The sequence below is a fragment of the Dunckerocampus dactyliophorus genome, chromosome 15, assembly GCF_027744805.1.
Source record: "Dunckerocampus dactyliophorus isolate RoL2022-P2 chromosome 15, RoL_Ddac_1.1, whole genome shotgun sequence".
Taxonomy (NCBI): Eukaryota; Metazoa; Chordata; class Actinopteri; order Syngnathiformes; family Syngnathidae; genus Dunckerocampus; species Dunckerocampus dactyliophorus.
In genome coordinates, this window is record NC_072833.1 from 7,105,863 (window position 1) to 7,121,536 (window position 15,674).

The 15,674-nt window shown below is 39.2% G+C and overlaps 1 protein-coding gene across 6 annotated transcripts in view; it reads right to left on the reverse strand.

The window, feature by feature from the left end:
* Positions 1-15,674, reverse strand: part of ptprz1b (protein tyrosine phosphatase receptor type Z1b) — a 54,385-nt gene that overhangs the window by 20,136 nt on the left and 18,575 nt on the right. For 5 of the 6 annotated variants that reach the window (XM_054800441.1, XM_054800436.1, XM_054800439.1 and 2 more), the window contains one exon: positions 11,112-11,180. Coding sequence is in view for 5 of the 6 variants with exons in the window: in XM_054800436.1 (XP_054656411.1) it covers positions 11,112-11,180 (69 nt within the window). In the remaining variant the exon portion in view is untranslated. Of the gene's footprint in view, positions 1-2,227; positions 2,383-11,111; positions 11,181-15,674 lie in introns of all 6 variants that reach the window. The other variant, XM_054800440.1, reaches the window with a different exon arrangement.

Genomic DNA, 15,674 nt, shown 5'->3' on the forward strand with positions numbered 1-15,674 from the left:
CAAAGCTAATTCCTTTCCCAAATGACTAGTCAGTGCCACCAAAATGCAAAGATCCTTAATTCATTTCCTGAAACAGACCGGACTTTCTCAACACTCGTGGTTCTTTCAGTAAAATAAACTTGGATGGTTCAGCATCAACACCATGGTTCACCTGCAAAAGTTCATACCACTCCCAAAACACTTGATGTATGTGTCAAAACTAAATTTCTTTCCTATATAAATTGTCAGTGGCTCTAAAATACATCGTCCCTTTGGCATTGTGTAAACACTGCAAGTCAAAATGTTTGGATGTTGTCACAATGGCACTGAAAGGACCACAGAAATATCCGTCATGTCCACCTCTCAGTCCAGTCTTAGCCCAGGCCTTCATTCACAATGGTTACTGTATTTGGTTGTTTTTTTGTCTATGTAACGGAAAAAAATTGTGTATAAAACTGAAAAAAAATTGGCATATTAGATTTTAGGGTAAAATAGCATCTGAGGTTTGACATCACACTTTGCACTCTGCCAAGGAAATTGTAACTATTTTTACTCACAAACACAAGTTAACTTCCATACATTGGAGTAATAAGGAAATGTGTTTAGCACAACATAGTGTTATATAAACACATAAACAAAAAACTAGGAAACCGATATCCAGCCTAAAGTGCTGTCAATAAAGCTGGAGTTTCACAATTGACACCTAGTCCCTGGTCGCTGTCCTCACCCTCCCTCTGCTGGCCGCCATCCTCACCCCCCTAATCAAAAGTGTCAGAACCTGTAATGTCCAAACAGATTTCATTTGGATGTGATCAGATCAACTTTACATTAAGATCCTAGATTATAGACCTACCTACACCTACACTGTGATTTTGCAGTTGACAAATGTTTAAGCCTTGGAGGATGTATGCGCTCTTGTTCTATTTCAACTTGTACAAAACAAGGATCAAACCTGCCAGCGTGTATCAGCAGGTAAAAGACAAGAAAGCATAGGAAGAACACAAGGAACTCAGCGTGTATGACTTCGAAAACAGCCGCATGCAGATACACACCTCGCCATCATTACCTCATGTCTGAAACAAGGCTTCGGGAGCACCCTCACAAGAATACATAACAACTGGAGCAGAAGAAAGGCCGGCCTGAAGTATTTGGTGACTGGGAGAGCAGTCGAGAGTTGTGAACATGTGCGTGCAGACAAACAGACAGGAACAGAGACACAAAGAGAACACGCTATCGAAAACAGCTAGCGGGCTCAACTCAAATATTCAAGGTGGAATCTACAATGAATGCAAGACAGGGAAGCCCTCAACTGCAACAGAAGGAGGTGCTGGCATAATGCATAGCTAAATAAGAACCAACTAGGGAAAGAAACTTTACAGCTAATTAACAAGCAGGCATACTCAACATTTGGCCAGTCTGTGAACAATATATACTAATTATTTAGAATTTAACACACTTGGGGGGGTTTGCGCTGTGGCCAATGAAATGGAAAGAGCATCATGGCGTGTGAACGGCTTTCAAACAGTTCTGGCAGCTTGCATTTAGAAACAAATTAACAGTGCAAAGTGGAGCACTGCAGTCTCCAGCTGCGAACGCTGGTCTGAGGTCAGTACATCACATTGCATCAGTACTCCCACACCAGTGTACTGTAGTGGAGGGAAAAAACTGTTTTCACTACGTTAAACAGATCTGACCCAAATTCGATTGCTGCTTGCTTTGCCCGTGCTGCACCCCTACCCTTAGTTTCATCCAAATAGTTCAGCTGGTTTGTGTGTTGGGCCCTCAAAAAGTCAGGCAGGGAAACCAATATATGCATCTGTGACCCGAGAGCTGGTAAAAGTAGCCTCTTACCTCACCACGACTATCTTGAACTATAAATATGACCCAAAAAGACAACAACGAAAGAAAACAAAAGTATAGTCTCCACAAAAAAAATACTGTGTTACAAGGTTGCAGGTGTATTAAATATGGTGTTATTACTCTCACTCTCTCTCACACTGGTGACTGCAAGTTCAACATGGCACCTAATGGCAAAAAACTTTAATAAAATATGAGTGTCATAATATGAGTGTCATGGCCTGTTGCTGCATGAGTGCTGCCGGTACTGGGGAGCACAGTTCAGTGAGGAAAATGCCAACATATCGTATTTTCACGACCATTAGGCGCACTTAAAAGACAGTATTCCACAACAGCCTTGCAAAAGAAGTTGCGGTTACAGGTGATGGACTGGCCAAGCATGTCTCCAGACCTATTGAGCATCTGTGGGGCATCCTCAAACGGGAGGTGGAAGAGCGCTAGGTGTCATCCACCAGCCCCTTGATGTCATGTCAGGAGTGGAAGAGGACTCCAGTGGCAATCTGTGAAGCTCTCGTGATCTCCATGCCCAAGAGAGTTAAGGCAGTGCTGGAAAATAATGATAGCCACACAAAATATTGACACTTTGGACACCAATTGGACATTTTCACTCAGCGGTATACTCACTTTTGTAGCAGTTTAGACATTAATGGATGTGTATTGAGTTATTTTGAGGGGACAGTAAATTTACACTGTTATACAAGCTGTACACTGACAAATTTATATTGTATCAGTGTGTAAGTGTCATTTCTGCAGTGTTGTCCCATGAAAAGATGTAATAAAATATTTGCAGAAATGTGAGGGGTGTACTCCCTTTCCTTTTGTGAGGTACTGTACAACTATATAATTAATCCAATTTGTTCAACAAACACAACAGAGTGGAATATGTGTTGTATAGCCTGTCACTCTGTTTATTCAAGTCTGATGATAACAGATTTCTTCCTCTAACATGCTTGTTAGTCAAATGAGCAGAAGAAAAGAAAATGCAGGATGTTTTCTTAGAAGTTTCTGCAGAGAACACGATTTAACTTTAAATGTAATCATATGTGAACAAAGCCTGTGGCGGTATCCTGCCAGAGTCGAATTCTCTAAAGTCAGTGTAGGAAAAATGCAGAATGTGCCAAAGTATAAATTTCCCAAATCTACGTGCATTTCTGTGTGATCATGAGATCAAGCAGGAGAGCCGTTTTGAAGCTCGCATCGCCAGTGGCTATGAATCTTCTGGAGCAAAAGAGAAACAGTAGAGGGTGAGAGAGGCAGAAAACAGGAAAAAGAAGAGGCTTTTTCAAGCTATTCGATAACAGATTTAGTAGATTTAAGATTCAAAGAGACATTTTTTTATTGGCTTTTAATGCAATAACATGTCACAAGGGATGTGGGAATAACAGATGCAGTTCTATTACGCAGTATACAAGATATTTGAGTCATAAGATGCGTGCTTTGGTCTGGATAATCAGAGTGCAGAATTGCATGCAAACATAACAGATGGGACCCCAGGGGTGTCCTCCTGGCAGAAGGATCCCAAGGCCACCAGGGACGACAAGTGCAACATGAAGGAAGTGGAAGTTTGTTTGAAAAAGTCACTGTATACGGCTTGCCTGCAGATTTAACTAAATAAATACTGATATAATAAATGGTAAAAATTACAAAATTGTATGTTCCTCCAATAAATTACCACTGTAATTTACCATCTGATTTTGACGTCATACTTGGCTTGCCCGTATATACATATACATATGATACATATAGTGATGTATTAGTAACAAAATGATGCCACATAATTTGATAGAAATGAAAATGATCACCCTATAGAGGGGGGAAATCAAAGACACCCCAAAATGAAAGTGAAAAAATGATGCAGCAGACTGGTCCATTTTGCCAAAATGTCATTGTAGCAACTCAAAAGGATTCTCGGTAGTTTGTGTGGCCCCCACGTGCTTGTAGGCATGCCTGACAACGTCGGGGCATGCTCCTAATGAGACTACGGATGGTGTGCTGGGGGATTTCCTCCCAGATCTGGACCAAGGCATCAATGAGCTCCTGGACAGTCTGAGGAGCAACCTGGCGGCGCCAGATGGACCTAAACATAATGTCCCACAGATGTTCTATTGGGTTTAGGTCAGGTGAACGTGGGGGCCAGTCAATGGGATCAATCCTTCATCCTCCAGGAACTACCTGCATACACTAGCCACATGACGTCGGACATTGTCGTGGACCAGGAGGAACCCAGGTCCCACTGCACCAGCGTAGGTTCTGACAATGGGTCCAAGGATTTCATCCCGATACCTAATAGCAGTCAGGGTGCCATTACATACTGCTCAAAAAAATTCTCATTGCCCAGCACCGTAGAGCTCGATTGGCATTTGCCATAGACCACCAGAATTGGCAACTACACCACTGGTGCCCTGTGCTCTTCACTGATGAGAGCAAGTTCAACCTGAGCACATGTGACAGACATGAAAGGGTCTGGAGATGCCGTGGAGAACGTCATGCATAATGTTTCACTTTCATTTTTGGGGCATTTTTGATTTCCGTATATATCAAAATACACAGTGTGTTTTGAACTGACGATTGACAATAGTGTGTATGTATGTATGTATGTGTGTATGTATGTGTGTATGTATGTATGTGTATATATATATATATATATATATATATATATATATATATATATATATATATATATATATATATATGTATATATATATTCTGTATATAAGTTCTCCACAAACTCCCATAGCCAAAATTCTTGCCCTCTTTCTTCTTAATCTGCTGCGCGGGATCATTTAGTTAAGAAAATATTGACTCCCGTTGCACAAAATCCGTGAAATTGCCACAAACGCATCAAGAAGCACACACTGCCGTAATCAAGCCACAAGTCACATTTTTTTTGTTAATATAAACGACCACATAAAAAAATCAACCACATTGTTAAAATCCGAATTGGACATCACACCCTGCAGTGCGAATGTAGCCATAGTGTCTGTCCCCTGCAGTTGATTTTGACATCGATTTAACTCCACTGAGCCTGACCAAGCTGTAGGTGGTAGTAATGTGCACTACAAACTGGTTGCCAAACTGGTTGCCAACTTAATCTAGTCAAGCGGAAGGTGACAGACCACAATAGCGTAAACACAAGAGCTGATCACCATAACTCTGCAAAAGTAGTACATCAAAATACACAGTGTGTTTTGAACTGACGATTGACAATAGTGTGTATGTATCATATATAGATGTGTGTGTGTGTACTGTATGTATGTATGTGTGTGTATATATATATATATATATATATATATATATATATATATATATATATATATATATAAACAAAAAAAAATGTGACTTGTGGCTTGATTACGGCAGTGTGTGCTTCTTGATGCGTTTGTGGCAATTTCACGGATTTTGTGCAACGGGAGTCAATATTTTCTTAACTAAATGATCCCGCGCAGCAGATTAAGAAGAAAGAGGGCAAGAATTTTGGCTATGGGAGTTTGTGGAGAACTTGCTGCAATGTCTGTTCTGAGGAGCGTGTGTGTGGCAGGAACCGTGAGCCGCTTTACTAACACTTATATAATTTTCGGATGACAAGAAGAGCTTTTGCCTACATCGGTGAGTACCTTATCAAAGTCTCGTGTCGTGCACGGCATTACACGTCTTTCGATGGCGTATAGGTCGGATATTATGCCACCAGACCGTTCATACTGCAGTCGCATACATATCGTATTTATACCCACATACAAATGAGGCCTGAGTTGCATTCGAAAAAATCTAAATTGTGCTGTTCACACGGACATGAAAAAAATCAGACACCGGTCACATATGAGCAAAAAAAAAAATTGGGATTGACCTACAGTGTGAACATAGCCGATGATGAGATTTCAAGTTCCATTACAAATGCGCAAAATCTTCCAAATCAAACTGTGGCCTTTGTTCAACATTCAAAAATCTGGATCAGCGACGGATGAACGACTCTGAAACCAGTGCATTGCTTCCAGATGGGATGCACATAAGTCACCAATGTGACTGAAGAGGATGTGTGGTCGGGTGAACTGGCATCAAGTGCGAGACATGTTAAAAGCCCTTTGGGTACAAGTGACAAAGACTTTTATCCTTCACTTCGAAAGGAGTGTCTTACTGTGCTCTCCAGAAAATAGGAATGGAGCTGTTTTTATAAACAGAAAATGGCTGGGTATGATAAACATATTTGACTATGAAGAACTTGACTGATAGGTCAACAGGGTTATGGAATATGTAGCAATAAAAGCAAATTGGATTTGAGTACTTGTCAGCAGAAAGTGCCATGTGTTTGCTGCCGAAAAAGACTGCTGTATAAATCAAAAATGCAGTGAACAGAAAGAGAGGGAAGTTTGATGCATTGTTATTTCAAACTATAAATAACTGCATGCACCGAGAACACAAATTGTGCATGGAAAGTGGGAATAGACTTTTGCGGGATATATTAAACAAGTATTAAAGTCTTAAACCAATCCCATCCAAACTTTTTCCACCGGGGGCGACATAAAGAAAAAAACAAAGAATGCGGGGGGGCCTGTTATGTTAAGCAGTGTGAGATATTGTAGATGTAGTCATCAATAAGGGATTTTATTAACAAAGGAGGAGCTCACACAGAGTGGCACGACTTACAAAAATACAAAGGAAGAAAGTCACAAAGGCTGGCTAGTGCCAATGTAAAAAGTCTCCATGGAAGGTGGGGAAACGGGGACGTGCTCAACAGAGGAAAAAATCAGTACAGGAACTACGACTAATGTTTACAGGGATGCAGAGGGATCCGTACACCAGGAAAAGGCTGTCGTGTAGTTCAAAACGTCCAAAGACGTGGAAACACACAGCAAATGCAAATTAAGAATCTCAAACAGGAAATTATAGTGAAACCAAAGAAAAACACAACCAGTAAGTCCAACCTGTCATGCGGACACTTATATTTTCACTATATGCTGCGCTAGCTGAAGAAAACACTGGCATCATAACTTTGTGTTGTAGCAGACAAAGCAAATAGTTAATAATATAATATCAAATAACATATTTGTTATTATTTAATTATTTTTGTTTTTAAAATATGTTTACTGTCAATAAAAAAAATGAGCCTCCAGCCCACATGTTGGACACCACCGACGTATACTCTTCTCCTACAGCAAGGGTGTCCAAACTTTTTCCAACCAAAAAAAATGAAGGGATGCAAGGGCCACTTTGTTGTTTTGTAAAGCAACGCATGTGTAGATATGCTAAGACGTTATATATATTTCAAGAACAAAACTACATCTCAGCTTAGTGATATAGGTGATATAGGCTTTTTTTTTTAATTTCAGGTATTTACACTTTCTTCTTAAATAATCTTTGTAAATATTTTTTCATAATATCATTTTATTCCAATATTTGGACTTTATTCCCATAACTAACTTTTTCCTTAACCAAATTTTCCCCAAATTCCAACTTTATTTTGTTGTGTTTGTTTCTCATAATATTGCTAGTTTTAAAAAACTATGTATTTTTCTTTAAATATTTCAACTCTATGCTACTAAAATGACATTATTTTGACTCATAATATTACAAGTTTATTCTTGTAAATTTGTGACTTTTTTCTCTTGATATTTTCACTTTATTCTCTTAATTATATTATTTTCTTAATGATATCTTTTTCTACAACCTAATTTTTCCAAAATTACAACTTTATTTGTTGTTTTGTTTGTCTCTCATCATAGTGTGACTTTTAAAAAAGATTTTTTTCTTTAATATTTTCATTATGCTACTAAAATGACGTTATTTTTCCTCATAATATTACATTATTCTTGTAAAATTATGACTTTTTTTTCTTGTTAGATTGCAACTTTTTTTTAAAAAGTTTTTTTAAAAGTTTTCCTGCTAAATTATATTTTTAGAAGTCCCCCCTCCCCCCAAAAAAAACAGTCACAGGCCTCACTTTGGACATACCGGTCCTACAGGTTGACACATTTTTCTCACACTCATCATCCGTCAATTAGTCTCCTTTCCCCTTTTTCACATATTTTCTTTTCTTTTGCCACAACCTTTCCCCCACCTCTTCTGTAAGTGACCTGCCTAAAAAGAAGTGCGCAGTGCCTCACAATGAAGTGGGCTTCTTTCACATGTTAATGTTTTTACTTGTGGCTGAGTGAACAGAACAAGGCAAGGGAACAGAGCTGCTCAGAAAGACCCGACTGTGACCACAACACACACACATACACACTCATGCATATGGCAGGAGTGTCTCCAGTAACAGGGAAGCAACAGTAACTGGCGCCAGCTTGTTGAACACGAGAGGCGAGCAGAATGATGAGTGCAGCGAGAAAGCAATGACAGAAGCGGCGAGCAAGCGCTTCTAAAATAAGATTACAAATTGGACGAGAGAAGGCAGGTACGGAAAGGAAGGTGCGGCGTTTAAGAAAAACATTGTCACTGTTAGAGAAATGGACTGTGTGTGCCTGAGAGTTGATTGGAAAGATTCGACAGAGGGAAGAAAACAATCTGCAAAATGACAATACAAATCTGTTGGTGCTGGCGGAAGGGATTATAGGCAAGCCAGATACAACACATTTTAGAAATGGGGGTGTCAGTAATTGTTATTAATTAATACCATTAAACTAAAAGATGCTGCACGTGTTAAACAGACTGCATTAATATTAACTTCTTATTTTATTACTACTTCTGTGGAAATTAAAATCACGTTAGAGTTAAACCTGCTTATCTAGACACGCCTTGGACTGGCTGGCTGATGTTGACATAACCAAAACCAAAACTAACCATTGTCTGTACATTTACTTAACGTTGGCCAGAGACATACGGAGAATGGGTGATAATAAAAAATTGTTGAATCTATGGCAGGTTGTTGGCATCGTTTCCAATTGTGTATATTTTTATTTGGATTCTTCTGTTTTCGTATGATATGGTCGCTGTAGGCGTACAGTGTTCCCTCGCTCTATCGCAGTTCCCATTTTCGCGGAATGTTATTAGTGCTTCTTTTTTTATTACAGCGTATGAACGCTGTTACAGGCTCAGCCTGGCCCTTTAAGAAGAAGTGCTTTGTGGGAAACTGAGTGTCGCTCTTCCCTCTGTCGTCTGTCTGCACTGCCCATTGTTTTGTGCGTCCCGATTGGCTGTAGACCATTGTCAGTCAATCTCTTCGTGCTGCCCTGCCATGAAGTTGGCTACTTCGCGGATTTCACTTATTGAGGGCTATTTTGGGAACCTATCCCCCGTGGGAAACGAGGGAACATTGTATTCTGATGGGTTCTCAGCGGTGTTTAAAGAGTAGGCTCTATGGGGCAGTGGTGTTTTCCAGCTAGCTAGAGCCAGCCCGAGAGAGAAGAGTTGGCCAGCCGCATTGGAGCTGCACAAAAGTGTGTCTGGCTGTAAGGCATACAGTTCTGGTCAACCACGTGTGTCACCGCCGACTTACGCTGGTACTTTTTTTAATGAGAACAACACGGTGGACTGGGACTTGATGAGTAGTTTGCCGTAGATGGGTTGGTGACATTAGCAGGACCAACTTAAGCAGGTTCCACTGTATTTTAGTGCGGTTACTGGGTTTGAGGCACAGGGTTGTGGCACAATTTGAGGTTAATCTTTGACCTGATTCTATAGAATCGCTTCAGAATTCTATCCTGTACAATTTTTGCGATGATGAGCACATATGTTCTTGAGCTATTATAAGCTTTTGACCACAAAATAAAAATCACTGTATCTCTAAGCCCAGTAGTGTTGCATTTGGCGTTTATGTACAGGATAAACGGATAAAAATAGGTTTGGCTTGGCCGGGGATTACATTTATACTTTTAAAGCATTATCCTTGTATTGCAAATTAAACAAGGACCCTTCTCATATTTATGAAACAACAGGTTAAGTGATGCACGTGTGTAATTCATCAGTGCTGTTTGCAATTGTACGTAATTGATCTCAGACTCACAACACCGTGCATTATGAGCGTCAAATGTGGCGGCTATCTCGACAAATCCATGTGGGTTTAACATGTTTACAGCTCTTCATTGAGCCCAGTGATGACCCGTTCAGGCTGATCACTGCCCTGGATTGTCCTTTACCAGTAAGAGGCCATAATCTCTCTCTCCGGGTCTTCTATTATTATTAGTCTGCCTCTGACCACTCTTGTTTCTGCACAGCTTAGCGCAGTGAGGCTCCATGCTGAGTTAGCTGCTGTCATCCAAGCATATGGCCTCGGGCAGATCAAGGCTCTCCAATGGGAGATGCTGACAGATACAGTAATTCCTGCAAATCGAGTGATCTGAGACTGACATACCCTGTGCTTGTTTCTGTTGGTTGTGTTTTTAAATGTTGGAGCAGATGAAGGGGTTGTTTTAACAGGACTTTGTATTCACTTGTCAAGAAAGGTGTGGATGCTGACAGTTTGGACCCAGTGTCAATTTTTTTTTTTTCTAGATGGTGATCTGTACTCATTCATTCTGCAAGAACACTGCAGTCATCCTTTGTTGCATTGCTGAAATACCAACAATTTAAAATGCATTTTTAAAAGGTGCCGTATTATTACAAAATTATTTTTTAAATAATGTTATAACAGGAACATGCATCCCTAAAGGCTGTCCACCACTTCACAGAGAACAGCTTTGTAAAAAAAAATGTAAAAATTCAAAAAGGCTTCGCTACGCATCTTAAAATAAAACCTGGAGCTCTACCTGTCAGTCAGCTACAGATGTGGGATAGTACGTTTTATCTTTTTTGTTCCTGTCAGCAAATAGGCTAACCGAGCATGATGTTGCTGTTATGTTAGCACTGTAGCTCACATAGCTATGCTAGTGTTGCTGAAGTTTGTGTCCCCCTTTCCTGCTTTGTAACATTATGCTGTTGTGTGTGATATATGGCATCTATTACATTGGACAAGTGCAGTTACCGTGTACAGTGTATGTACAGTAACAAGTACATAAAGTGCACAATAGCGCATGTCAAAGCCACACACTCTGCCGGAGAAAGGAATGGACAAACACAGCTCATTAGCATTAAAGCTACAGACACACAAACTGCTAAACTGTCTAAATTCCAGCATCAAGACTAGATTTTGGCCAACACACTTCCAATAAACTATTGTAAAACCTCTGAGAATCTGAGGTGTAAAATTGTTGAAAAGTAGGAAATAGTAATATGGGACCTTTAATAGCATAACACCACTTTGTCTTCCATCTCTGTGTTCCGTCTGAACCCTTTAATGAATTACTGATTGATTATTGTTAAAATATGTATTTATTCTCAAAAGCAAGCATCCAATGTGTACATACCTGTGTATGACCAGTCAATATCTTCTGGGAGTTTCTTGAAGCCACGGACCAAAGGTTCAACTGTCACAACTGTACAGGAGAGGAAAAAAAAAAAAAGATTGTTGTTATTTGTGTTTCATTATCTTTCATCAATTACAGTAGCTTAAGAAATGGTAAGACGGGTAGAAGAGCCATCTATGACCCAAACATAAGAAAAAAAAATATGAAAAAGGCAAATCCTCCATTTTTCGGGGTCCAACGATTCTCCCCAAGCAGAGCTTTTCTCCCTGTCACCCACACCAGAGACACTTCATCTTATACTCAGGTGTTTCTTATATTCCGGTCAATATATTACACCGCCAGCAAGCTCTAACTGGTGCATATATCACGTAGTATGTTTGTGCTACATTTTGCGTTTGTCATTTGTGATTGTCGTTGCAGCAAAGTAAGAAGGTTAGTCACAGCATGGCTGATGGAGGAGGAGGGGGTCATCATCATTCCAATAGCCAAATAAGACAAACACTGACGCTTGAATTATTCAGTAAAGTAACATGAATAAATTAAAAATAAGGTGAATAAAACAACACATCATCTTTTTTTTCCTTCTTTCCTATGTGCAAAATTCTTGTCCAAGCCCGTAGTTGAGACAAATTTAGGTCACAGACCATATATGAAGTCGGCATAATCCTATTGTTTACAGCAACAGGATAAAAAGATGTGTAAACAGCATGCACATACAACTGTGAAATCACGTCTGAGCTGCTTGTTAAAACAGTTTTTAAAACACACGTGCCGCAAACAAGGTCCTTCTGTGTCATCTGTAAAATCATCTGCATCAATGCATATTCAAGAGACCCCAATGCAGCTGCAGCCACAGGGGGATTTGATGCTGCACGTCACACTTGTTTTTACTCACTTATTTGCTAGTTTTACCTTAAGACAACGACGCAGGAAGCTTAAGCAGTAGTACCTAGGTTCTCAAAGTGGGGTACGCAGATTGCCGTAGGGGGTATGTGAATAAAAATTTAAAACGGCTCGACTACATTAGCGCCATTGAGATTTACCTAATGTGTTTGAACGCATAATGTGAACAGCCACAGCACAGGTAGTAGCCAACTACTTGTATAGTGCAGAAGAAAGGTGACAGCATGAAGTTGTTCATTGCTGTGTGTGTGTTATATGAAGAAATAAGTAAGTTTGATGATGACGCTGTGCGTTCATATTGAAGATTTATCAAGATGATTGATGCTGTGTGCTAAATGAGAGCTGGTGTTCTTAGGTGGTGCTGTGACTAATTAGTGTGTTTTTTGAGCTGTATGAGCGTGTCATTTGTTTGTTGAATGGATGCGCTGACTGTTAGAAAGACCCCAATTTTACACGTGTGGGTAAACTTATGCTTTCACCAACAATGTGTCTCCTTCGGGTGTTGCGGTCGCTTTGTTCTGCCGTCCTTGAACATACCATGTGCGGCGCAGATTGAGCCTTATGTGTATGACTTTCTGCGACGCTGCACAAACAGACGTGCATTTTCTGTTCTTCCTTCCACAGAGGTGAGCTTTAAGAGCTCTGTGCTGCTGTGCATTTTTGCTTGTTGCATAATATCATGCTATATGTGCTCATATGTCCATTTGGCTCAGTACTAAGCCTCGTACTGAAGTCATTTCCTTGTTGATTTCTGGACGGTATGTGCCTTTGTTTTCATAATTATAATTATTACGTACCATGCTGTTGCACACAAAGCACAGAAAAAGAGCATAAAGGTCACATCACATCTTACGACAACTTGTCACCATTTAATATAATGTAATATTTAATTAACAAATTATCATCATTCATAATATAAATAAATTCACTCTAAAAGCCTCCGTTTTAAATTAGTAGCCTATGTGTGCAGTTGCAAAATAACGTATGTGATTTTTTTTTATAGAATGTTATAATATATTTAATAGTAGATGTTTGATTGTGTGTTTTTTTTAAGTGTGCAGGAGTAGGGGGTACGCTGTACTGTGAAAAGTTTGGGAGCCACTGCAGTAGTACATTCAAAATTACAATTGATTCTTGGACTCTTCAGCCTGTTTGCTGCAATGCATTGACAGGAGAATCGATGCAATGCTGTGCTGTGTGTCCCTTTTAAATTAAAACCCCGTAAGAGGTTAAAACTGAAACAACAGGTAATAATTGGCCTCAATGGTGTGTGTGCGTGTGTGTGTGTGTGTATGAATACATTATATGAAACACAACAGTGTGATGTTAATGAGGCAATTACTGATGCTACAAGCCTGGAGCTGCTTCTTTTTTTTTCCTCCCTTTTGTGTCTTTATTCGCTTCACTCACTGTTATTCCTCCTTGTTAAAGTGAAAACGAGTCAAGTTTTACTTTGAAATTTGGCACATATCACACTTCAATGATCTATTTACATCTTGGTCCGTTATTAACTCATATTACAAACATAGACGAGGCGAGAAATTGTTCAGGTCAAATATATTTACTTTGAAATACAGTATATGGGTATTGACTTCATCGCACTCGGATTATGTTCCTTTTCTTTTTAAAATTCACTATTAGCTCTTTTTAAAACCACTATTAGTTATGTCACACTTTCTGAGCCCATTAACCCAGCAACCACACAGTCCAACATGCAAACGAGAATGTGCTGATTCCAAAGTGAGAAGAATTACATCACTGTTTGCTGTCTTAAAAAGTATCTGAAAAGTATTCCAAAGATTTCCTCTCAACAGATGGAGGCATGGCTGCTCATTTCAATCAATTGGAGATTGAGGCTTAGCTGGCCTCCCGCAGTTTGGGAACCTTAAAGCTTCTAATAAAAAAAATTTAAAAAACACCATCTTGCGCGGAAAAAAGCATCAAACCGAAGGATATTTCTGGATGACGTCCGTGAAGTTAGTAAGAAACTGTAAAAAAATAAAAAATATAATAAAATTAAGCTCTATTCTCCTTCCACATCCTTTATTTTGCCATTAAGGCATACTGTACAGTAGACATATGCGGAAAACCCATAAAAAGCCCCAATTTTTTATACGCTAAACCAGGAGTGTCCACAGTGAGGCCCACAGCTGATTTTTTTATTGGCCCTGAGCACATTTTAAAAATACAATCAAACAAGAAAACTAACAAAAACAACAACAAAAGCTGAAAAAAGAGCAATAATTTTACAAAATATTACAATAAAGTCATAATATTAAGACAAAAAATGATCATAAAGTCAGAATATTATGAGAACAAAAAAAATAAAGTAACAATTTTTGGAAAATTCTCTTGGGAAAAAATTGTAATATTACAAAAAGAAAGTCAAAATATGGGAAAATCTCAAAAAAAAAAAAGAGAAAAAGGTTTATTTATTTGTAAAATTGGAAAACAACTAAGCAAATATGGAAAACAAGCAGAAACAAGTAGACTAGCAGAAAAAGTTCATAGTAAAAATACACTTTGTCACCTTTCGAGACAAAGCTGAGATGCAGGCTGTTTTTTCTTTAAATATATATAACTTGTTAGCATATCTACCTGGGTTGGTTTTCAAAATGGTTATTATTCCCTATAGTAGTAGTAGTTGCCCTACATATGTGTTTACTTACCTGTTTGTTACATGTGCTGTTATTTTTTACACCATGATTGTAGTAGTGTTCTGTCTGGTGAGCCCCCTGTTCATTTCACAGTGTGACAAGATCATTGTGAGTTCAGTGTTTGACTATTGTTTGCCCGAGTAAAGGGCCTCTTCCTTTAAGCAAGCTAAAGTGCTTCTCACCATCTCTTGTGGGACTCAAGATCACAGGCCAAACTCAACACTGACGTCAAGTAATTGTGGCCCACGGGCTGTGAGTTTGAGACCCTTCTCACATTTACTAAACACACTATATATTCAGTTTTACACCTTAAGAAACAAACACGGGCTTACAGTGTACTGTGTTGTACTTGCAAAACATGCAGTTACACAGCATCACTTCTTATCAAAACATCTTCCTGTTGGAAAATGTCAGTAAATTGACTTGAGACAACGCCACTCGCTGGATTCGTAGCTGCAGCACGCTTTCCCCTGCAGATAGTGCCATCAAACCATTTTCTGATTCCATTTGTAAAAATTTGAAAGCATAGAAAAAAAAGTCCGCGAATATGTGGCGGAGAGAATGCCGAACTGCAAATAGGCAGGGACCTACTATATACTCTTTAATAGGATTAATTGATAAAATACAAAGGAACGAAATCAGCCTGCTTTCCACTAATTACAGCACATTACTTTTTGTACAAAATCCTACTAAATTCCCATGAGATCAGGCTCTATGAAGACGCTGCGAGAAGGATTGTTGATAATTTTGGGATAAGTGAGCCTGTCTCAGCAGAAATCTAATGAATAGCACAGTGCTGGATTACAGCACTCCTGGGGGCTGATTTAGCCTGAATCGCTCCAATGAAGGAATTGTCCATCGACTTGCATTAGAGCAGCAAAAACTGGTTTAGACTTGTCCCATTAAAAGAAGAACCTCATATACCATTCATCCTGACTACTTTTCCATAAGCCCTATCACGCTGATGAGCCATACATTTCTCAATTTGATTAAAAAACAGGTG